Source organism: Camponotus floridanus, unplaced genomic scaffold, assembly GCF_003227725.1.
Source record: "Camponotus floridanus strain SB8 unplaced genomic scaffold, Cflo_v7.5 scaffold16, whole genome shotgun sequence".
Classification (NCBI taxonomy): Eukaryota; Metazoa; Arthropoda; class Insecta; order Hymenoptera; family Formicidae; genus Camponotus; species Camponotus floridanus.
This window is the reverse complement of record NW_020229281.1, coordinates 3,140,131-3,165,414: the sequence shown is the minus strand read 5'-3', so window position 1 is coordinate 3,165,414 and position 25,284 is coordinate 3,140,131. Positions and strand designations below refer to the sequence as shown.

The 25,284-nt window shown below is 36.5% G+C and overlaps 3 protein-coding genes across 9 annotated transcripts in view; 2 read left to right on the top strand and 1 right to left on the bottom strand.

Moving 5' to 3' along the window:
• The first annotated feature begins 21 nt into the window (after positions 1-21).
• LOC105255941 (peroxisome biogenesis factor 10) lies at positions 22-1,213 on the top strand. The gene is made up of 3 exons (XM_011265499.3): positions 22-459; positions 540-791; positions 856-1,213. Exons 1-3 carry the CDS (start codon positions 160-162, stop codon positions 1,168-1,170), a joined length of 867 nt encoding a protein of 288 aa, XP_011263801.1. The 5' UTR covers positions 22-159; the 3' UTR covers positions 1,171-1,213.
• A 663-nt stretch (positions 1,214-1,876) lies between these two features.
• LOC105255945 (myotubularin-related protein 14) lies at positions 1,877-6,703 on the bottom strand. Of its 6 annotated transcripts, XM_011265504.3 has the most exons (8): positions 6,081-6,703; positions 5,560-5,610; positions 5,245-5,417; positions 4,582-5,159; positions 3,780-4,099; positions 3,263-3,683; positions 2,745-3,098; positions 1,877-2,657 (listed from the first exon to the last, which is right to left on the bottom strand). In XM_011265504.3, the coding sequence occupies exons 3-8, from the start codon at positions 5,329-5,331 to the stop codon at positions 2,507-2,509; spliced, it is 1,911 nt and encodes a 636-aa protein (XP_011263806.1). In that variant the 5' UTR covers positions 5,332-5,417; positions 5,560-5,610; positions 6,081-6,703; the 3' UTR covers positions 1,877-2,506. The 6 variants fall into 6 exon arrangements, with proteins under 6 accessions (XP_011263806.1, XP_019884558.1, XP_011263807.1 ...); XM_020028999.2 differs by having other exon boundaries at positions 5,245-5,607; XM_011265505.3 differs by lacking the exon at positions 5,560-5,610.
• Positions 6,704-6,899: 196 nt separating this feature from the next.
• Positions 6,900-25,284, top strand: part of LOC105255946 (IQ motif and SEC7 domain-containing protein 1) — a 41,329-nt gene continuing 22,944 nt past the window's right edge. Inside the window, exon 1 of one of the 2 annotated variants that reach the window (XM_011265511.3) lies at positions 6,900-7,448. In XM_011265511.3, coding sequence (XP_011263813.1) covers positions 7,210-7,448 — 239 coding nt within the window. In that variant the 5' untranslated portion in view covers positions 6,900-7,209. Of the gene's footprint in view, positions 7,449-17,680; positions 17,974-25,284 lie in introns of those variants that run through there. The other variant, XM_011265516.3, reaches the window with a different exon arrangement.

The window sequence follows — 25,284 nt, the reverse complement described above, 5'->3', positions numbered from 1 at the left end:
TTGTGCTATTGCGCATGCGCGAAAAAATCCCTCCGTTTGACATCACTGCCATAAGAGCAAGAAATGAGAGAGGAGAAATGATTTTGCATTGTCGGAACTCTTGCATGACTTTGCATAATTTTTATGTCACGTATTCGATCATAACAAACAATATAATAAATGAGAAAAATGGGAACCGTTAAAAAGTGGCCTAGCAAGTTAAAATGCGCGAGTCAAGCGGAGATATTGCGATCGCATCAACGGGACGACGATTTTGTGAAACACCTGAGACAGAAACTATCCGAGACACTGCAAAATTTTGGAGTACACAGAACGTTTTTCCAATGCATTCAATCCGACATTCCTCTCAAATTAGTATATTTTGTTTTCACTTCGGGGATGGGAAATCAAACATTGGGCGAGGAATACACCGGTATAGTACAAGCTAATTTGGAGGCGCGCAAAGTTCCGACATTAACTGTACGTTTCAATGAGAAAGTTTATTATGACATATGTTTTACGAGAGATTTTAATTAATTTCCAAATTTTTTTTGTATTAGGTCAGGATATTAGCAGCAATTTTGGAATGCCTCGGGGAAAGAATGTTGCTCAAATTATTAGGACAGTGTCAAATGTATGTAAATCGTCCGCATAGTCAGCTGACACCAACAGCGATAACATTTTTTAATACTTTTTTGACCAAATTACGTACTATGATACCTATAATAGTGCTATTCCACAAAGGATTATTTTATATATATGGTAGATACTATAGTTTGGGTAGAAGAATTGCAGGATTAGATCATACAAAGGTAAACTCTAAAAATATACGATATCATAATCTTATTACTGTTATTTCTATGAAATGATTTAAAGGTTCACGGTCCTCGACCAGTCGATACCGTCAGCTGGGGATTAAAGTTGTTAGGAATTGCTACTCTAATTCAATGTCTACTAAGAACTTGGCAGTATAGCATAACACAAGATTCTTCAATCACAAGTGTATCTAATACAAAATGTAATAGTCATAGTTGTCAATTATGCCTCGAAGCAACAGCAACAACTGCAACATTATGTGGTCATTTGTTTTGTTGGACTTGTCTCAGTGAATGGTTACGTGTTAAACCACAATGTCCATATTGCAGAGAACATGTACCACCATCAAGAATTATACATCTAATGAATCTATAATTTTCTGATAATTTTTTCTGTGATAGTTAATTATATTCTTTGAATACGTATATAAAATGTAAAAAGAGTTTTAATATATCTTTTTAATTATTTTAAAAATAAAAGTACTTTTAAAATGAAATAAATCTATTCAGTAAGAAGTTATTTTATTTATCTTTCTGTTTAGAAAATTTATTAAGATCTCAAAGTATTTTAGATCTTAAAATGGTGTTATGCTAAATGTTCTGTAAATTAAATTTATGCATTATTAAATATTAATAAATATTAATTTACTATATTAATTTACTAATTTTGTATAGAAAGAAAAAAAGATAAAACTCTATTAATACACTCTATATAAGACATGTACAAAAATATTGAGTTTATTCTGTTATTTGCACATATGTTGTATATAACATTTTTGAGAAAAACAATAATGTACATTTCCATGTTATATAAATTTTAGATTATAAAATTGTCAATTTAATATAAGAATTATTAATAATATAGTCAATTTTCTCTATCCTAAATTCTCTATATTAGTGTTTTTCTTTTAAGTTGATACTTTAATGGAAAATGTATCAGCACGACCATATTAGCTTAAAAAAAAACGATATAATTATATAATATATTAATAATAATGTATTTATAATATATTTATAATTATATATTAATAATATATTTATAATAATATATATATTAATAATATATTTATAATTATATCCTTATTTAAAATAACCCTATTGTTCTTGAAGTGACTTTGAATCAATTCTAAGATGATTTTTCCTTTGGCAAAATTTCATCCAAAGCTTAGTTTTTGAATTATTAAAGGAAGTAGTTAACTTATAACAGGTTTTTTCATTCTCACTCTCTCTCTCTTTGCTCACTCACTTGTAGTCATTATTACTTGTAATCATTACTGTTACTTTAATTATTATTTACACTTTTAATTATTAAAAAAAAAACTACAATTTAAAAAAATATTAAAGCAAAATTTTAAATAATAAAAAGTAAATAATTATTAAAGTAAGAGTAATAATGACTACAAGCACCCGCATCTGACGGTGAATCGCTCCCTTGCCTGTCTCTTGTATCCAACCCGTCATAAGTTAACTACTTCCTTTAATGATTCAAAAACTAAACTTCGGACGAAATTTTGCTAAAGGAAAAATCATCCTAGATATATATAATGAATATAATATATATTTTCTCATTTTTTATATTTTCTCTCATTAAAATAAGCAAAGATTGAAGGAAAATACTTCAAAATACTCGGATTTCTTTGATGTAATTTTAGAATAAAGAAAATCGACTATAAATTCATATTTTTAGAAAGCATTAATAACAATATTTTAGTCTAATTATGAGATGTGCGTGGAATCGAAGTCATTCCAACAATATTTCCAAGATATTGACTAATTCCACTTGCCTCGTCCTTTAATCGAAATCCATGAGGTCCGTAGGCTTTACAAAATATATTTCTAAGACAACGTAATCGCTCTTTACGTCTAAAATAAATCATTTTAAAATATAATACATCACATATTTAAAAAAAAATTAAATTAACACTCGAAAAACTTATACTGAAGACTCACTGTATGGATGATACATAGGCAGTAACTTCGTCATCATTTGTGTTTACATTTCCTTGTAATGTACGTGGAGTTGTGCAAGCTGCACATGAAGGCTTACAATCTGAACCAGGAATTAATACATTGTCCATACAAGCAGCATTAGTAGAACCACACAGGCTACCTGTCCCTGTTACCAGTTGCCACGAGTCGCCTGAAGATGTTGAATCATTTCGTTGTCGTATCCGTCGAGTATTATGCGATATAGGAACTCCAATCGGAGATGTACGATTTGTGGACAAAGATAAACGCGAGAATCCTTGAGCGATACCATCTTCTTTATTTGGAGACACATTAAGTATCCCAGGTGCAATGGTCCTATAATAAATGTAGATATATATATATAAGTTTCATCAGAATATTAGATGATATTTATAACAAATATAATATTTCAATATAATATAATATTTAATACAATATAATATTATATAATATTTTAACATTTGGCAATAATGCCCAAAAAAAATAATTAAAATAATTACACATTATTTCGAGAATCATCTTGACTATCCAAATTATCGAAAAATACAGTTGTTGCTTCACCATCTTCACTGTTTTGTTCAATAGAACTAGATGAACTGAAATTAGGAGTTGAAATAAGTTCAAACGATTCACCATTTATCGTGAAAGTTTCTGGTTGCGAGTCGCTAAGTTTCGGCATTCTCTCGTAACGTTTATGTATACTGAAGTGTTCAGTTTCAATATATTTTAAGAAATCAAAGCAAAAAAAGAATATTTCTTCTCCTTTATCTAGTCGATCTGCTAAATTGTGTCCAAAAAGCAACCAATCATAGGCGATAGTATAATAAAGTAATTGATACGAATTTAATGTCTTATGAATTACACCATCGGCCCATAGACTAATTCTCAATAATGAAATAAATAACGGTGTACGATCCCAACCTGTAAATAAAATATTAATTTCATTAGAAAGTATTTTTTTTATAAATTTTAATAGAAAAATATATATAAAATATATTGAATATTTTATGTCTGTACCTGAGATGCAGTGAATTAATATTCCATTATTACTATCGCTCAAATATCTTAATATTAATCTTAAATAATTTTGTGTTAATTTGACTAGATCCCATTCTGTATATCTATCCCAGTTAATTCGTAACTGACTGGAGAAAAAGTCATCAGGTACATAGATTGTCGCGTCCACGTAATTCTGATACCAGTCAAATACCAAGCCCTTTGATCGATAATCTTGATCTCTAAACTCCTTGAAGAATTCACATCCAGGATATGGCAGTGAAATAAGGTTAAACTCGTCGTATCTTCTCTCCTGGTCTACCTTCTCCGATGAAGTTATGCTGAGTATCGAACAAAAGAGCTCTGTTTAAGGGCCTCTAAAAGTGGATTCATAGAATAAAACAGACTGCTCAGGCTAACAACTATTATTATGGAACTTTACTGTGTTTGCAAAGATGATAATCTTCTTTATTGGAATAGTTATTGTCTAATGTGTATACAATTCCCTCCTCAAAAATAATGTTTTATCCTAAACATATTATTACAAAGTATAATCTTTATTTACATCATCTTTTAATTATTTATTGAAATAGTCTTAATTTTGAGCCGTCTTTTTTTTCTTCTATACACTTTTAGTATAATATTATAAAATTTATATTTCTTTCAAATTAATAGTTATATTACTAATTTTTTGCATTTATCAAAGAAACATATAATTAGATAATTTCAGTTTTTCTTTTCCTTTCAAACATTTGTTTGGAAATTACAAAGACTTTTAGAATTATTCTATAAAAACAAAAAACAATATTAATAGCATCCTTACGCCACTCCATATTTGACCTTCTTCTTTTCAACCATGAAATCAATGATGGTTCCTACATTAAGAGTCTTCAGGAGTTCTATATCATAAGACCGAAATTTATTTTTCATGTCAATAAGCCTCGATTCTTCCATGACTTCTTCTGCAACTTGTGTTAAGCTTTCGTCTTCCAATGGAATTGGCGATGTAGAACTGATACTATTGCCAGTTAAATTGGATAAGAAAGCTAAACCAGCCCTACCAATCATTTCTGGGCTACTGGCTAATGTTGCAGATCTGCATACGTGCCTACCCTTATAAAGTATCACTGGTATTGGAAATCTTGAACGACATCTTGCAAATCTTGACTTTCTCATCAATCTCTTGAGATTATTCTTTAACTGTATAAATTCAGGTATTTCTCGTACTTGTGGCGCTGGCAGTGATGAATCACATTTTTTTGAACTTCGAATTTTATCATGCTCCAATATTATAAGATATCCAGGATAATGTCCACAGAGATTGCCTTCGCTGTTATCAATTATGTAATATTCATAATCAAAAGATGCAAGCAACATACATCTTTGCATAATTTCTTGAGTCTGTAAAAATATATATCATTAATTTTACAAAAAGTTTAATAGCATTGGAATGTACAATTGTAGAATATATTTATAGAACAATTACTCTAACATCTGTAGCCTTGGTCTTATAGGTGTTTTTTGCAAAATATGTAATAAGGTTTTCTAAAGTATCTATATTAATATCAGTCATGATTTTTCGCAGTTAACTGCGTTCTCCAACTTGCTGTAGAAATGTTGTTTGAGAAATCTTCTCAAGGAGGCACTAACTTCTTGCAACTGTTACAATCAAACTCACAAAGAATTAGTTATCCATTAACCAGTATCTTACATGGCAGAGACATGACACAAACACTAAATTTAAGGTATACACACATTGTGAATACAGAATTTGTATACATGACATTGCAAATTGACATACATTAAATTCTTCTTGCCACAATACATCTTCAAATGTTGATGACACAATCTTCTAATATATATGTATATCAATGAAATATTATTTTAGTAAATATATTAATAATTTTGTTTGCATATATTTTATCGTTACATTAAATTTTTTTTGAAAATGTTTTCTATTAGACATATATATGACTTTACATTTATGATTTATTATAAATTATTCAACAATTATGTAACCATTAACATAAACAATGCAATCTTTCAAAATAATATGTATGTGTGTGTGAGATTTGTTATTCAACTAGCGAAAGAGATTTCAAATATTTTATAAATCCTCTTATTAATTCTCCTTCATTAATTCTCTTTAATTTAATGCAACGAAAAAATGCATGAAAAATTGGATAATCGAAATTTTCTCTTTAGAACGTACGTCGAGTCTGCGAATTTTGTAATGATATTCTTTATTAATCGTGAGAAATCGAAAGAACAATAACAAGAAATAATAAATTATTCACGCGAATAAAGACAAATGTATATAACCTGTATATAACCTGTCGATGCACTGTCGCATGTCATACAAAAGCATGCATCACATTAAGTCTCTTTGCACATAACGTAAAGACGAACACTATAGTACGCTGGTGGGATTATTATACAACCTTGTGTCTTTGTAAAAACGGCGAAACGTATTTTTAGAATTTTGCGTTCTCAGAGATTCGATGCGTATTTTCTTTTTCCCCTCCCCCGAGAATACTCGAAATTGTTTAATTAAAATTATACCCGTGAAAAAGGATGCTAGCGATATTTCCGCAATTTTGTCGAGAAGAATAAAACGAATATCTTTGTTCGCAATTCGATACGTTTGAATTTTTCTTCGTGTGTTTATTACAGACAATATTCATTAACACATACGCGTCCTTTAACATCTCGCGATCACGTTTCCATACCGCAATGAAAGCGTAAGGTTACCGTCGGCCTTTGGGAGGCACACGCCTTTTCCCCTCCTCCTTTCCCAACCATCCATCACTTTCATGGTCATCGCGATAACATTAATGTTTGTCGCATACGTGGATTTCAGTAGATCTACGTTCGACGATCGTTATTACGAAATAAATGTAAACATCGCGTTCGAAGAAGAGCAAGTGATTTTCCGTCAAACTGTTATCGGCTAATATCGATAATATCGATAATCGACAAACGAAGTCCAGAAAGCACGCGGGTACCGGGGCGGAGCTCGCGATGGCGCCACGCGTCCAGCTGATCGACGGCGCGCGCATGCGCGTCACGCCTGACGCGACGGACCGGCGGAATCGAACTGACGTTGGGAAACGCGGATCCGCGGCCGCGGCTCGTCTCGCAATATGGCGAACGTACAATGAGGGGCTGTCGCGTCGTGCGTGCCTCGTCGGCGCTGTCTCGCGGGTTACAGTGACGTGATCGCGTATACGTACGATCGTTGTCGTAATGTTGTCTCGTAACTCGTTGCGGCGCGTCGTAAATCGACGACGCGCGCCTCTCGCGTGAAACTACGCGGGGGTCGAGAGGACGACGTTTCCCGGACGTGGGGTGGAAACTCACGAGCGTAACGTTTTCGCATCACATACGACGGGAGTGCGAGGGACACGCGCGCGCGCGCGCGGCCGCGGTCGGTGAAAGTAAACAAATAGTTATGAGCGCAATCCTCGACAACGAGGCGGCGGCGCCGCCGCCGGGCGCTCTCCTGGACTCGGACGTCGAGGGCATCCTCGAGGAGAAGAATCAGCTCATCAGCCGCCAGTACGCCGAAATTGAAAGGCTGCAGCGCGAGCTCGCCGAGGTCGTCGGCGAACGGGACGCCCTGCTCTGCGAGGTGTCAAAATTCAAGTTCGAGCGCGAGATGACTGACCTCAAGCGTCTGCACGATGACAGGTACGTGCGTCTGCTTCGTTCCTTCTTTCCTCGAGCCTTTGTTTTGAAAGGGAGAAGATTTTGATGATGGGATTGAAATCTCTCCACTCGGATGTACGGATCTTTTTTTCTTCTCCATATATCTTGGGACAATTTTTCTCCCCGCTCTTTTTTTCTCTTCCTTCACAACGCGTCTGTAGTTTTTTCTTCTTATTCCGAATGTATGTGACACGATTTCGCGGCTGCGAGAAGAAAAATAGATTCGATCGCGGGGAAATTAATTTATCAGCGAAAGTGGCCATATTTTTTCTTCACGTTCACGATTACGTTAATCCTCGATCGCATTTCACGCACATCTACGCCTTTTATACTCGAACAATATAAATGTAGCGCAGCTTTTTAGTCAGATAGAGAAAAAAAGTACGGTTCTGGAAGCTAACAAAAGATACTTATCCTCATCTAGTCATCTTCTTTTAAACTTTGTTACTTAAAATGAGATAAAAAAGAAAATCAAAATGTGAAAAAAATAGATAAGTTTATAGAAATTCACATCTGTTTTTGTTTAAACGAAAATTATAGCATAGCGTTTCGTCCTTTTAGTTCGCGCTTTTCGAGCATAAGAAGGAGATGCAAGACAGACATAAAAGGGCGGATCCACACGCATCCTTTTCCCGCGCGTTTTTGCTCCGAATATAATTTTTCTCCGATTTATCCGCGATTTGCTCTCGTATTTGTCGCCTTTCATTTGTTGTTTATTTCTCAATCTTCACTGTAGATCCACCCTAGTTAGGCTGTCTAACGTGAATTGTATTAGGAGGGTGGTTCATCCTTCCGGGAGTCGCGAAATATGTCACGTTGCTCTCCTCCATCCCCCTCCCCCTTCTCAGAAAAAGCCATCAAATATCAATCACGGCGAGATTGATATTGCAACAGCGATCGCGTTTTCATACAAATTCTCTGACAGTTATATCATGATGCGAGTGAGTTGACGTGATATCCGTGAACCGAAGGACGCAATTCGCGTACGCAACGAAACGCGATATGTGCCTCGTTAGATTGACTTTCTATTCGGCAATGCGTTGTTTCTGGCCATCAATCGAATTTTGATCGATGTTATTGAACCACATGCATCGTAAGCCACCACAGTATAGGCAATTTTTTTCGACGATGCAAAACTACAGATCGATCCAAATATAGGATCAAATAAGTCGAAAATATTTCTTTTAATATATTCCTAGCAATTTTAGGGCTTTCTCGCATTTCTTTCGATTATAAAAGTTTCAGCTTTAATTCAATTTCTGTTTCTGCCAAATAAAGGATTAACACTTGTTCATTTGCTTTAATTGTGAGATTATATTAATGCGTTCAATATCGCATTATTTCTCTTAATAGCTAATTCCGCGATGATTCTTTATCGGAAATGTCGAGGAAGGTTATCATCATACGAATTTTTAACATTGCGTATCTCTAGATAAATTTTCAATTACAGTGTTATCGTCATGTTTATTCGACAGTTTAATCGAAGTATGTAATTTTATCATTTTTATCAGGTGTCTAGTTTATTTTTCTATTTTCAATTATTAATTACTCAAAAATATTCCGTTGGAGAAAAATTTATTTCAACACACATGCCAAGGATATTATAAAAAAAAAGTTAAACGTGCCTGATAATTTTGAAAGACGCATTCGTTTATTGTTTTATATGAAGAATATTATACGAGAATCGTCATGTCGACGAGTAGTCGCGATGATTAGTTGTCCCGTTAAGCTTAGTCGCGTGTTTTATTTCATATGTCGTTTGTATATATTGACGTATCCCTGGTGGATGTTTAATGTGCTGTCGTGTACGACACCGTGTCGATAATGCGTGTTATTAAAGCGAATGTGAAACAGACGACGCGTACGTCACTATCAATGTTGCAAGCGCGTACAACAGACAAATTGATAATCTATGACAGACGGGGGAGGAGAGGAGGAGGCAGAGAGAGAGGATACCTTGCGTTGTGTTCGTGTCATCGAATTGCAGATAGAGACTGCGCTAACAGCCTAGTCGATAATGCGATACGCGTTTATCCAATGTGGATGCGAAATATCGCGGAATATATTATAATTTAGCTTCGCACAGAGTTTATCTCGTTTCCTCCTCGCATATTGTGTAATCAGATGCAACGCTAAAAAACGAAAATTTGATGTACACACGATTGAACAGTCGATTGAACGAGACATTAAATTGAGGTAATAAACTGTCGATTAAACGTTTTAAATTAATTTGCAACGGCTCGTTTCTCACTTTTAATTTTCGATTGTTAGAAAAAAGAAATTTAAAATGTATCGTCAGAAATCATCTGGCATAAATAATCACAAATATCGCGAATTAATAGAGGAATTATTATGCTATCTTTCCAATATGTATTGTAAAATTAAAAATAACAATTTTTTTTCTTCAACAAAGTTTTACGAATATATTTCCTCTGCTCTGTAGATGTCATGGTTAATTTAAACGCGCATTAGGAGGTATTATATCTTAATAAGGATAATTCGAATGCGTATGGGTCGCGCTCATAAGCGTTGTGTATTCCCCTAATGCATTGTCGTGAGAGTATATAGGGAGTAGACACAACGTGGTAAAGTAATCACACACGTATCGTCCATCTGGAAGAGAGTAAGCGCCCGATGTGTAAGACGTTCCCACAAGATAGACTCTAGGAAGAATATAACTGTGATACGTGTCGTTAGCATATTTGCTGTAATAATAATTAACAATTACATTGGATGCTTTGTAATTCTTTGTTGCTTTTCTACCATCATCAATCTTTGCCGTGACAGTTCCCGGATACATAATTTTTCCCTTTATATATTTTTCCTGGTTTGATATCGTCGACAAAAATTCTTTTTTTTTTTTTTTTTTTTTTTTTTTAATTTTTTCCACGCGCTAGAAAAATGTACGCGTATAATTCGCAGCACACACATTTCGTGTGTATATATTTATATAGTATATTTATATAATATTTAAAAAACATTTTGTAAAAACATTTTTAAAAATGCATTTGATATTATTTCCATATTCTTTAATATTATATAATATAATTATTATATAATATTTATAATATATTTAAAAATATATGCAAAATTCTTTTTAATTATATATATATACTTACTGCATAATATATTTGCAAGTATTATATAAATATTATATTTAAAAGAGCATTAAATATAATATTTATAATATTTATAATATGCATTTGAAAAAAATTATATATATATTCTTTTTTACTACTGTTACGATACATGTTTTCTCAGCTGACGAATCAGCTTGTACGGATTTTAAAAAGGGAAAATCAGACATCATAAATATAAATGCTTAGTAATCGCGACGGTAAAAAAAGGATCTTTGGGACTGTCCGAAGCAGTGACCTTGAAGCATCCTATTGACCTGCTAGATCTGTTCCCTTTGAATCCGTCCAACTTTTTACGCTCGTGATTTAATACATCTGGGTTGCAGAGAACCGGTCCTTCCTGCCCCCAAACTTCGAAAACTTTTCATGTGTGCGTGAGAGCTCTTTATCTCGCTCTCCCAATTGTATGTATCGTATATCGCGAGACGTACGCGAAACTACTGCTACTCGCAAAATGCTAATCGAGCAAACACGTGTGTGACGCAAATGACGCGCTTGATTTATTCCTGGATTGTGTCGGCGCTTTTCGGGCCACCTGAGAGGAGCGAGAGATTATTTCTTTTTTTTTCTTTCTTTTTTTTTCGTAAAAAGCGCAGCTTTTTGTCGCACGGTATTTTTACCGTAAAAAGGAATTGCGAATGTTCGATTGCAACATTATTGCGAGGTCGACCGGTCATGCCAAATATAACTCGTACATAATTGCGGTTGCCCTCGTATATACGATTTGAAGGTTGGGCGATATTTGACACAGATTTGCGCGCTTTCGCGAATGCATCCGGTATACCTATTGTTTCCAGCAATTTATTGCGCTTGACGAAAGTATCATACGAATTTTAAACCTTTATTTTTGCGTTCTCAACAAAATTTCTCTCACTCTTTTCTCCATGTTTTTCGATAATTGATATCTTTTTTGATAATTTCTAACACATCTCATTGTATTTCTTAGCGTCTCGTTTTTAATTTTATCAGCTGCGTAAACAGTTTTTCTTGAGCAATTCTTCCTTTTTGACGTCAATTCTCTTATCAAAATTAAAATTCATCGAGGTTAAAACATCAAAAAACGGTGTTTTGTAAATTTGCTACATTCGCGAAAAAAAATAAGGTGTAATAAATAATAGAATAAGAGAAATTATTTTTTCCTTGAAATAACACGATGATTTTTGTTGTAAAAAAAGTATGAGTCATAGCAGACATTTATAAAGGTTAATTATAAATTATAATTAAAATTGCTTAATTAATTTTATTTAGATTATACAAAGATGAAAAAAATAATTTACAGGGAAGAATTATTTTTTCTCCCTCTTTCTCTCTCTCTTTTTTTTCTCTCTCTCTCACATATAAAGAAATACACGAATGTAACTTATCTGTTTTTCGACAGAAGCATGCTTTGCAGTTTCTCGAGAATGTTTTCTAAATGCTTTTAGAACGGTTTTTGCGGTGAACATCCGTCAAGTGATTTCTTGTCTATAGCGAAAGAATCGACATGGTCACGACATGGAAAGACGTAATACTTGGTCGAAAAGAGATTTATGTTTCCAAGAAGTGGCCGCGAACGTTCGCTGTCCCAACAACGCTCCCGACTCTTCTCCTACATCTGGTACGAACATGTTAAAAACAAGGCTCTCATATGACACGCTCACACTCGAGCTTACTAAACGACGACAAGAGTTTTCCTATATGTCCTAGCTTCAGTGTCCCCTACGGGAGCGGTCGTAGATTTTTCGAAAACGAGAAACTAATTCCTTTGCGAGCGACGCACATTATCGCTGATGCAAGTATTGTGAATACTTTAACCTCTGTAATTATTTCAAATCATATCATTCATTCTAATTATGTTCATGATCGATTTAACTAGGTGCTCTGAGAGCGTTCAACATATATGACCGTAAGATTGCGCTTAAGGTCATGCGATTCTTCTCGTGCACGGTGCTGATTGCATCCTACGAGAGCTGTTTTGCCCCGCTCTTGCTCTTTTTGTCTCCATTGAGTAACATTTAAGCATCGATTGACTCTTGATCGTCTTTATCGGATGTAGGCAAGGCTTTCATGACGGTTCCAAAGTACAATTTTGATCTTCCAATGAAACGATTAGTTGCGCCTGTTGCGTGACTAATTGGTGTCGGTTAGCATCGACAGTCGCGAAATCACTAATCATCAACGTGATGCATATGCGTAGGAAAAATATACACACACATACACACATGTAGATAATTAGAGAGAGAGAGAAAGAGAGACAGAGAGAGAAAATGTGCAAATATTTTTGTTGTCATCGTCTGAGAGGATTGCATTTCTTTCTCTCTTTCTTTTTCCTTCTTACTCATTCTGACAACGACATGAATAGTTTTTATTTTCTCGTGGGGACCACTGCAGAGAACTTTGGACTTTTAATTCTATTTTTGTCTCACATTACCGCATGCGACAAGATTATATTATACTTTGCTTAATTAAAATCAGTTATTCGCGGAATTTATAAAGCGTCAAATATAACAGTATATGTTGCTCTTGATTCGTATTAAAGATCCTTTAATTTTACGACTAACAAATGTTTTTTCCACGTCGAATTAATTTATTGTAATTGACATCCAATGATTGTTGGAATTGATGCAATCTCCTCTGGACGGTTCTACAAAAAATGTATGTACATAAAATTAATTCCTATCGTAAAAAGAGACTTAATTTCATTCGGAATTTATTTCTCGCAGCCTTGGCACTTCTGTCAATCCTGTCAATTAATATTCTGCCGATTCTGTCATTTTAACAATGATTGTCCGAATTTGCCGAATGAATCGTGCAAACACACGTGCATAAGTAGACTAAACAAGCTACGTACGTGGTTTGTATTTAGTTCACGAATATGGGAGGTTGAACGGAATAAAAAGGAAATCTGTTAACGAGAAATTGGAAATTCTTTGCGCGCGATAGGCGTGGTAAATTGCATTACCAGATAAAGCAGGTTCGGCATTTCGGCCAAGGTTGTCATTCGCAGCCACGGAGCGTCACTGCTGCTACTGTCAATACCGTGCTTCCTCCCAATCAGCTGCGTGTATGTGTGCATAAAATCGTCGCCTTGTAGCTGTCAGTGGCGCTCAGCTAGTATTTAGAAACAAACGTGCCGTCGCGAATTGAAAGTTCAAGGGAAATCTGCTCCCGTTTCATGCAAAATTTTCCATGCGTTCGAGATTCTACTATTTATATCTAAACGGATCGGATGTCTGGAGAGAGAGATGAAGAGAGAGATTTCTATGGACTCCGATTCACTTATGCGCTTCTATAGATAGCCGGCAGACCACACGGACTAGAGAGTCTAAATCTAAAAAGCTTCTTCCCGTCCACCACTACTTTTAAACTCTCCTAGGGCTTTCTTTGTGTCTTACACTAGGAGTAGGAGTAGCGTGTGCACGCGCGGTTTTTTAGACCGCGGTCTGAATAGATAAAACACGCGTGCACCGATCGAAAACGTCTCTACCGAAAGGTCGATAAACGGAAGCGGGTCTCCGGGAGAATCGACGTTTGAAGGATTCAAAATGCAAATTGCACGAACCGCCGCGTTATTTGACACGTGCAAAAAATTTTTATGTCATCGCCTCGCTCTTCAGTGCATTTCCCAAGGCATCTCGAAATCTCGAGGTAACGACTGGAGTTATATCATCGTATCATCGTACGATGTTGCATGGACGGAAATGGCGACTAACAATCGATAGAAATGGACCGCTTTATATGATTTCCCGACTACAATGTCTCGAGTCCCTCGGCGACGACTGTCTGAAATGGACGATGATTTAAATATGGAAATGGAGCACGATATACGCTGCTCGGAAGACCCTCCTTTCTGTGATTAAATCACATACAGATGTCTGCATGATACATTAGACTCTTAATGTCAGATTGTGAGATTTGTTTTCCTCGCGGAAAAACATACGCAATACACTATTTTTATTCATTACGCTAGAATGAATGACACGCATATTTTTCGATAGACAAATTTACATATTTTATAATAATGTAAAAGTGTAATTTTTCAATATTTTTATTTTTCCATCTGAACGTGCTGTAGATAAATTTACATATTTTATAAGAATATAATTTACATATTTTATATTTTAATTAATAAATATTATATTATATTATATATTATAATTTCCATATTTTACATTATATATAATTTACACATATTTTATGAGAATGGAAAAGAATAATTTTTCAATATTTTTATTTTGCTATATCTGAAAGTACTTTCTTCTCTATATATTTATAATTATTCGAGGTAATATAATGTTGAAATAACATTTCTTGCTCCAGTGACTTTCGCGTCCATTGTGAAGCGCCCGGGATTTCGTGGTAGAAATTCTTTATACTTTGCGTGCAAAGAGAATCACAGTGAAGCAGAGCGAGCTTAACCGCGTTACTTTTATTCCGTGCTACCAGGATTCGTGCCGCACACAAGGTGGGGCACAGAGGGCTGGGTTAACAGCCCGGTGTGTTGCGGGCTAAATGGATCGCGGTCTCTCAAAGCTGCCGTTTGTCTCTTGGCCGAAATATTGCAACGGGGCGGCCACTATCGATTACTGATTGAGAGTACATAGTATATTTTGGCTCGCTTGTCGGGTAGAATATGGCGCGCGTGCGAATCTGGAACGCTTCGAGCCGAGTACGGTGATAGATACTTCGACGACCGGTTGATAAACACTTATAGGGAAACTCTACGTCTCGCTTCTAACGCACTCAACATGGAGCGCACGAAATCGTACGGCACGTGTATTGACTATATCGGGCGTTCCGTAAATAGTCGGAATAATAGTCAAATAAGGCAACGTGTATGTTATGTATATCTATTCCCTATAATGAAAATTACATACAGGATGTTTCTTAATAGGGCGAACAATTTTAGGAGATGATTCTTTGTCGAAAATTAAGGGGGGTTATAAACATTAAAAAGTTCTAATAAAAAATTGAATAGGGATTGCTAGTTTCATCCCTTTGTAACAATAGGTTGAAAAAATATTAATAAATAACCTTTTTACTAAAAAATATCCACCAATTTCATTTCTTTAACTTGTTCCAAATTTGAGAAAAAAATAAAAATCTAATTTTTGGAGGGGTGTAACTTCACAAGGAGGGACGTAGGAGTATGTTTATATGAAAAACCTCCTTTAATTTTTTCCTAAAATTTTTCGCACTTATTAAGAAACACCATGTATATTTATAACTACATCAAAAAATTTTTCTTTCATATGAAAATGTTATTCGATGGTTTCACGCATTAGATAACTTGGCGATTACTTTTTGAAGGATCCCGTTAAAAAGTGAACCGAAAAATAAGGTCACGCTATTTGTATCTCTAGAGGGGGGAAAAGGACCGAGAAGCGTCTCTTGGGAACTATTCGCGTCATGATGGTTTTTACAAGGAAGGTTTTTTATTTCGGCACATTAATCGCGCCGTTCCTTATTTCACCGAACATCCCGTAGTTTACGACCAGCTTCTCAAACTCGGCACGAACTATTGACAACCGAAACGGTAGCAAAACTACGACACGAGTGTGATAAATCATCAAATTCCTCGTCGGCCATCACGATCGCATTACGCGTCTCGATGATTTATATCGTGACATACGCAGTGTCTGCAATGTATGTACATATATGTGTATTCTGCAAAAGCGGACTCGCGTATCGTTTATACAATACGTGAACTGAAGCGTCGAAAGATTTCTATCTGCGGCAGATACGCTGTGACAGAGTTGCTGAATAGAACAGTTCTTGCAGTTTCATTGACGCTATAAAATCGATACTTGCCTATGTGATTGCCCTGTCTCGCTAACAATAGCGTTGCAACTTTGCGCGAGGAAAAAAAAAATTAATAATATAACCGTTTAATATATCGATTTAGTCACTACTTAAAAGAGCAGGAAATAGTCATTATTATATTCGCGAAATTAATCGCAAATATTTTGCCTCAACTCAATTCATCTACGATTTATTGAGACGTTTCTTCATTTTTTATTTTTCCTAAATCTTTCCTTTTCGCTTCGATGTCTTATTCTGCATTCTCGTTATTTTTCGTTGAACACAAAAATTGCCTCGGTTCACCTTTGCAGCGATAACTGCATATAACGATTCATTTGCCTTCATTCGACGTGGGCAGAAATTACTGTAGTTGCAACGCAAGTGACGGCGGTTGCTTTTGGTTTTGAGAATTTCACGGGGTTGAAAACAAGCGAGGGAAAGAGAGGAAAGGTCGTGAGAAGGGTGGAGTGTCCTCTCTGCAGCGACGTATAATTACGCGAGTACTTTAATGCCTTTGGTCACGCGAGTGCCAGGCATGTATTATTGTCCATCTCTTTTTCTTATTGTATAGAAATAATACAGCCAACGATTCCCCCTCTTTTTTATTAATACGACGTATGAATATATTAATGCAAATTGAAAATTCTATTTCAAATAATTGCGTGTATATACAAATCATTCACGTACACCAAAGTTAGTCGAAAGCAATCTCTTCAATTCTCGATTCCCGCAAATGGGCAAAATCGTATGCTTCGCATCAATCGCCGCAATTTCATTCTCGTGTGTCTGTAGCATCCGAGAGTTTATAGGAATTTTCAACCCTTCAACTCTCGCTTTTATCGCTCGGCCCACGATTGGCCGCGTTCTACCCCGAATAGGATCGTCTAGTCGGCAATTAATGCGCTCGAGAACTTTTCCGGGGAACTGACGCGGAGAGGAGACGCACCGGTTTTTCATCTCGATCTCTCACCCGCGGAAGGGCGGGAAGGGGGGGACGCGTAGCTCTTTCTCTCACTTAAGGGAGCGACGAACGCGACGTCGCGACGCGAGGAAGAGCGCGAGCGTTGCGTACGACAAAGAGGAGGAAGAGAGGAAGAGAGGAAGAGAGAGAGAGAGAGGAAGAGAGAGAGAGAGAGAGAGAGAGAGAGAGAGAGAGAGAGAGAGAGAGGAGCTGGGCGAGAGATTCGTGGGGACAAAGGGACGTTCGTCGTGACGGCGCAGACTCGGCGGACGCGGGCGTCCCGACGCCCTTTATATCGCGATGCTGCCAGTAGTTCTCTAACGATTCACGTCGTACTCTCCCCATTCACGCGCACCGCGGAAAAACGGCGCCGGCCCTCCTCCCCCGCATCTCCCCCACCCACGCTCCACGTCCTCTTTCTTCTCCCCGGTGTTCTTTGCCCATTTTTCTCTACGCGAAATTCATTTTTCGATCGTGCGCCCAGTACATTGTGTTTGCTACGCGAGTTTGCGTGCGCGGGGGTGCACGCGTGCCAAGTGCAACGACGCGTGTGCGTCAGAGGTCCCTCCGACATATAGACGAAAGGGTGGTGTTGAAAGTTGCTCCGGCTACTCCGAGTAATGTCCAGGTAAATATATATATATATATATATATATATATATATATATATATTCGTAAATTTTCGTTTTCAAGGATAACGTTGATGATCCTCCTCCATTAATATCCGATCCTTTTACGAGCCTCCTTCTTAATCTCTAATTTTTTTTTCGTATCGTTCTTATCCAGCGATTCATTTGCGCCTTTACGACGTCTGCGAGCGTTGAATCTTTATAGCCGCGGCACCCGCGAAAATAAAATGCCGTTCAGCCTGAGTGCACTCTCGGTCGCCCACGCACCCGGTGTGCATCTACGAGATGCAGATTTGCACGGTAACGTCACGACAAGAGTTGTGAATGGTGGTGCGACCTTGCGGTTGGAATGCAAAGTCGGCTGAATCGGTGTAAGAATCGTGCAATCGCTGGATAAACCAACGTAAATCGACTTTGTACTACTACTACTACTACCACGTGTTGCAATTATTGTTGTAACATGGTGACCTTATTTCTCGTAAATGACAATCTTGCAGTTTTCAGACGTTGTATCATTACTTCTCCTGCAGAGACAATTATGATGAGAACTCGGTCTTATTCATGTTTCCTTCGCGCATCACAAAGTGTTTTTTCTTCTACCACATGTTTTATTTGTTTCAATTTTTCCATAAAAATAACATATTTTAAATATAATTGTATAATCTTTTTGATGCTACTTTTTATAAAAAGTTATATTGTGGAAAAAATTGATAGATAGTCGTTTGCTCGCAATATTGCCAAGCTTTTACTTATTTTAATTTTTCCATCAAAATAAAATATTTTAGATAGAATTATAATTTTTGCTGCTTTTTTTTGTAAGAAACCATATTTGTGAAAAAATTGATAGTGTCAAGTGCGATTCTCGCGACAGGGGTTTTTTAACGAATGGTTATAACGAATGTATTTACGATATAAATGCGAATGAAATAATATTATCGCGCTGACTGTCTGGTTTTGCATGCGCAAACTTACATTGGGACTTTCAGTTTGTTTAAGTGGGCGTCTCTCTGGCAAAGAGATAGCCGTACTTTCTACGCGTTTCCACGAGAAACCGTATATTTCATTCGATTAAAATTGACCGGCTCGTTAATTATACATTTTTCTTCTCGGGCTCGCTTATTACGATCGAGTATGCATACCTATTGTATATCTTAAGGCGGGAATTATACAATACGGTTTAACGACATATTTCTGCCTACGTACTTAGGCGCGCACGTGGGTAAACTTAGCATTAAGGGAATGGCCGTTCAAGGCGAGTCTTTACGTGGGTCGAGCGTGAACCGACCACAAATGGTCACAAGACCACGCCGTATTGCAGCCATATTGCCAAATTGTCCGTGAATTTGTTTCTACCGCTTCGATTCGTTTACCGTGTATTATTCAAGCATGGCGAGTGTATCCGCCGTGCTTCCTCTATTCCACAATATCTGTAAACATCCGCAAAACATCCGTAAAATTTTGCTGAAAGAGTAAAATAAACGAAATTTTCGTTGCCGGAAATATTGGGTAAAGAAAGAAATAAATGAATCAACTACAAAGAGTTAGTGAGTCCTGGTGCTCGCTTTAATGAAATCTTTGGGCGACAAATATCTCCTCGAGAACTTGTACGGAATTCGCGCTGAGCGAAGCTTGAATCTGTGCCAATTCTCCAAATTCTAGCACGGCTAAAACAATTGGATTGTCGCGAAAAAGGGCCAATGTCAATTGCCCTTGGAATGGCTTCGGATTTCCTGAAATAGGACGCGAGTTTTGCATTTAATCTTAATGACCGTGACATTTCGACAATCTATTTTCGCATCAAAGATCTCTCGTAGATCTGGAAAAGAGGATCTCATGGAATTAAGATCCATCAACGAAATTTAATGGAAATTCGAGAATTAATGCAATAGGAATTAATGCATCTACTCGCAGCAGACATTGTTTCGGTTACTGTGCTATTGATTTTTTGCTGTTTGTTTCGTCGACCCCACGCACGACCCCTTCGATGTTTCCGCACCCTTCTGAATCATTCAGCATTTACTTCTGGCGGCGGTGGCGGCAATAATAGCCCTCTTTAATAGGAACGCGTCGGTCTCGCGTGCGATTCCGTGCACACGTTCTGCTAATTTCGATCGAAATGACTCACGCACGGATAACGACGATGACTCGCGCGTGTCGTTTATTATGTTTGCACGACACGCAAAATCTCCCTGACGTAGATATCTATTTCACGAGCGACACACGGATCGCTGAAATTTTAAATTTGGGACTGGGAGAGGAATTCTCGAAAATATAAAAGCAGATGCGAATGACTGGCTACAATGAAACGTGGAAAATATTCACCGTCTTTCGCTCAAGCCTGCGAAATGAAACGTACACGTCATGGCGAGAAAATTTATTGCCGCTGGTACTCGTTGCGTTATATCGTTGATAATGTCTTTTATTTTCTTTTTATTTTTTTTTTTGCGCGCGAATTGAAGAACCGAGTCCAAGGGTTTTATGGAAAGTTTTTCGCGCCACTTTTTTCCTCATATCGATCGGTGTCAAAGGGCTTTATCGGCTTTATTTATATATATATGCGTACACCCCCATGTGGTCGTCATACGTTACAGAATCGTCACGGTACGATACGCATGATACGTGTAATACATGTAGATTATTGTTCTTGATTATTGCCGTAGCATGGTCGATAACAGATCGGTGACAGAGGGGTAAAAATTTGTTGTTTTATTTTCGTGGAATCCTTGCTCGATAACAGTTCAGATTACGTCATAGTAGGAAAAATAGGAAATCTAGTGGGCGTATAATTGACTGGTCACATGTACACGCAAAACATGCTTATCGCAGTCGATTGTGTCATGAAACATCAAGCGATATATAAATTTACTGTATACATTAATTTCGACTTTTGGACATATTAAAATTTATATATTAAAAAAATAAATGTATAAAATATAGGTATACATTAATATTATAATTATATAACATGAAAGAAGATAAATATATGTAAATAAGTTTCACACTCATAGTTTAGTTGATTAATCTTATTTCTACCTTTATTATCACATAAATCTGTGTAAAGAAAGATTAAGATTACGCGATGTTACGTCAATGATAAGATATTAATTATATTTCTGTCATTCTATCTATATTTAAGTATGACATTTTTCTATCAATTTAATGTTTTAATATCGATTGAATCCATATAAATGATCAGCGAAAAATCGATTCCATCATTTCCATGGCATGTCTTCTTTTTACGTATATAATCCTATCATAAGCATAACAATTCACGAGAGATAAGATAATGGTTCGCAAGATTGCCATTGTTGCTATCGTTCACAAGTATCGTGATCATTATACTGTATAATTCTCGCGGACATTTGACACTTTTCGATCATTAATGTTGGACGCAATGTGTTGTTTCTTAAACGTGTGTTGTAGGAGGGCTCATTACAGGTATAGACTCTTTTATATTTTTTAGCGTTCACATATATATACGTAGACATGCGCAAGTGAATGTGAAATGTGAAGTGAAAGTAAAATTAATTAAGCGATCGTATGGAAATTTTTTTTGCAAGCACAAAAAAGTCTCGCAACATTTAAAACTATATAAATGTATATATTTAAATATATAATATATTAATATATTAAATATATAATATAATATCTATATATAATACATTTATATACGTACTCGTATTGTGAATATGGTATTAAATTCTATCAATTTAAATCGATGTAAGTAGAAGACATTATTTAAAACATATTCAAATACATTCGCAGGATAGTTTTCAAGGATGACGTATCGAAGGTATTTTATTGCACGTCATAAATTTGCGCGAATTAGTTTATGGCAGGAAGAGCTGGTTTACTCAGAGAGCGCGATGTATAATTAGAAGTTAGCATAGTGCGTGCTGTTGACACTTTGTCTTCGTTCCCGCGTAAGCGTGCAATTGTCATTTTAATTACCGAGAATTAGACACGGTGTGTCGGCAACGGTAATTACTCGAAAACTGTGAGCGACGCTTTTCGTTTTGAGGGAAAATCGCATCGGCAAAACAAGCGGCAAATACCCGATATAGTATCTATGACGACGCAAAACTGCGTCGTCGAACGATTCTTAGGAGATCCTCGAAGCCGCGATCGGCAACATAAGACGCGCCTCCAGCCACGACTAAGTAATCGCATCGCAGTGAATGGTACGCCCGGACTAGGTCAGTCCATAACTATCATAGGCAAGGTCGTTTCTCCTATCCTGCTCCTCGAATGCAATGTGCACCGTAATATGCCGTATAATTATTGTATAGTTTAATGTAGCGAGCGAAGAAGGCAAATGGAACGAGGCGCTTGAGGAGAAGGAATCTTGCAATTTCGAAAAATCAACGTCTGGTAATTGCACAAACGTCACAGCCGTGAACAGCCGTGACGTTGAAGAGGCATCAGAGAACAAACATTCTGTCGATCGAATCAAAAAATGTCTAACCGAATCGATGGCATACCGAATATTCGCTGTTAGAAATATCGCGAACAGATATCAAATGCATTATCATCAAGTGCATTATCATCAATGCATTATTATCGACAAGTTTCTACATCGGATAAATATATATTAGTTAATTATTAGTGAATGAATTAATTTTTTATAAGGGATCTCTCCAAATTATTTCAAAATTAAATTTTAATAAAATTACTACAAATTTATTATTACAAAATTATTATTACAACATTACATTTTAATAAAATTATTTGAAAAAGATCCATAAATTTGTGTGTCGAAATTTAATTTTAAAATTTTCTCTCGGCTAAATGCACACACACACATATACGCGAAAGATTATCTATCGCCATAAAAAGAAGTTATCTCGATATTAAACGCCACGTCCTTTTAACTTTACGCCGCATAATTCTATTCGGGCGTACGGTGCTTTACTTGGCGCATCTCATATATAAACGACATTATGCATATTTAAAGAATTTCCGCGCGCAATAACAAGAGAGATATTAAACGCCATGGGAATCGCTCTCTTCGTTCGCGTAACCGCGCCGATGTGTCGGTAGGAAGTGCATAATGGAGCAGAAAGTGAGACACACAGTCCTCTTCCTGAAAAAGCGATAGCGATATCGCTTGGTAATCCACGACGGAGAGAACAATGGCTCGCAGAAGTAATCGCGGGATCTTACAACTTTTTCGCGTGTTACGTATACATATGTGCGCATATATAAAGATAAGAAAAAATATATATGTATAAAAGAATATTTTTTTATATGCCTATCTTCATATTATAATTTCTCTGAAGTAGAACACCTGCTGTACCGCGCCGGATACCCTGAGCGCACTTGGCGTAGATAGACATGCATAATCCATTCGTTAATGTGCTGATCGCAGATGCCGCATCTGAATACGTTCATAGTCCATAGTCAAGTGGATCGCGTGAAAAAAAGGCGCCGCATTTTAATAGCGAAACGTACTCGAAAATAATCTTATCGCTTTTCGCGGAGCGATCATCATCTACGCGATAATTATATATGTACATTTTCTTCATCGTCATGCACATATATATATAAATATATATATATTAATTGAGGAAAGTATAAAGAAAGTTGCAAAATTTTCTGATGGTAGAGAGAAGAGAAAAATTCGCTGCTCAAAGAGTAGAACTCATGCTATGTCTATATGCATAATTCAATCGATTATTGTTTCTCGCGAGTACCGATGCGCGTACAAGCACGGTCGAGTGGTCTATTTCGATGTCAAAAGAGAGAATGTCGAGCGGCTGGCTGGAAAGAGCTAAAAGCATCGTTGACTTGCAGCCAGCTTGAGAATATTTTCACATCGGCGGAAGAATGGGAACGTAAACGAGCGCGTCTCTTCCAGGATCGATTATTAAAACGTACTCGGGTGATATTTTCGTAAATACGAAAAATAAAATTTGTGAAACCTCTTCCCCCTCTTCCTGTTTATTTATAACTCTGATAATATACTTTTACAAGTCGTAAGAAAGTAGACGACGTTTCGTTCGATTTTGTTCGACAAGAAAAATCTTACAAGCTTCTACATCGCGTCTAATATTCCGGATGTGTGGTCGGTTGAACCGCGAATGAAATTAATACGCAAAAAAGATGGAAAATTATGCGTTATCGTACGCTTTCACCGTTCGAACCGTGAGATTCGTTAGATGCCCTATCGAGAGCGGTAGGCTTTATAATCATATAAATTTCCAATTTCGAATCTGTTCTACCGAGAAACTTTTCCACTGTTGTGAACGAACTGATCGGTTAGACGAATGATATTGTATTATTCTTGCCTTGTATAGTCTTTAGCAGTACTTAGTCGACCTCGATTTCCATCCATCTATACCAGTACTTGAACTTCCTACATCTATCCGATCGCACACACCGCAATAGAAATTGATTGTATTACGAAGCTATAGCAATGAATATCAAATCGTTCTCGTTCTTTGATTAATGGTCGTCTTATTTTCATGCAATATTTACACACGCTGCGAATAGCAGCGTGGATGATGTATTAAACAATATTGTATACACAAACCAATAACGCATGAATCACATAACTGTTTCTTTTATGCTCGAATCACAATGTGATTAATTCTTTTATTCCCTAGCTAGACGCTGAGCATTCAAGTTTCGAGTATTTTTATTGTCTTATATCCTTGAAATGCACAACGATAATAAGACGATATATCTCTGTGAACAATTAATTTCATATTAGCGATAAAAGATTTGCTTGAAAAAATCCAAAGTTCAAATAATGGAGATTTAAATCGTATGGATCGTTATTTGCGCCAGATTAAAATGTGGAGTCGAAACGCGTGATATTTATGTTCATCGCGATCGTGAGATCAAAGATGAAAACTTTGCTGATGAATCGACGGACCGGTTAAATGATCGTATTAAAAGCCACTATTTCGAGTTCATGATGCGCGAGATGAGGGCGGTGAGGTGCGAGGGAGAGATTACTTCGGTGAGAGTAGTTTCCTCGCGCGCGCCATAGTCCTAAATACTGATTTCGGGTTGCTCGGCAAGCTCGGATGCAACCTGCAAATTTACGATCATTAAACTCGAGAAATTACCTCCTTATCTCTCGACGCATCTCGATTAATAGCAATTACTTGTTTGCTGTAAATTTAATCCACGCCGCGGATACAATTAATCCCACCTAACACATTGTTGTGTCAGTATTTATATCGGTCCCTGAACCTCGCGACATCCTCGACGTATCAACGAGACATATCGACGTTCCCGTTCAAATTAAAGTAAGAATTTCAATGAGAAGGGAATTAAAATGAGAGGGAATAATTTGAGGAAAT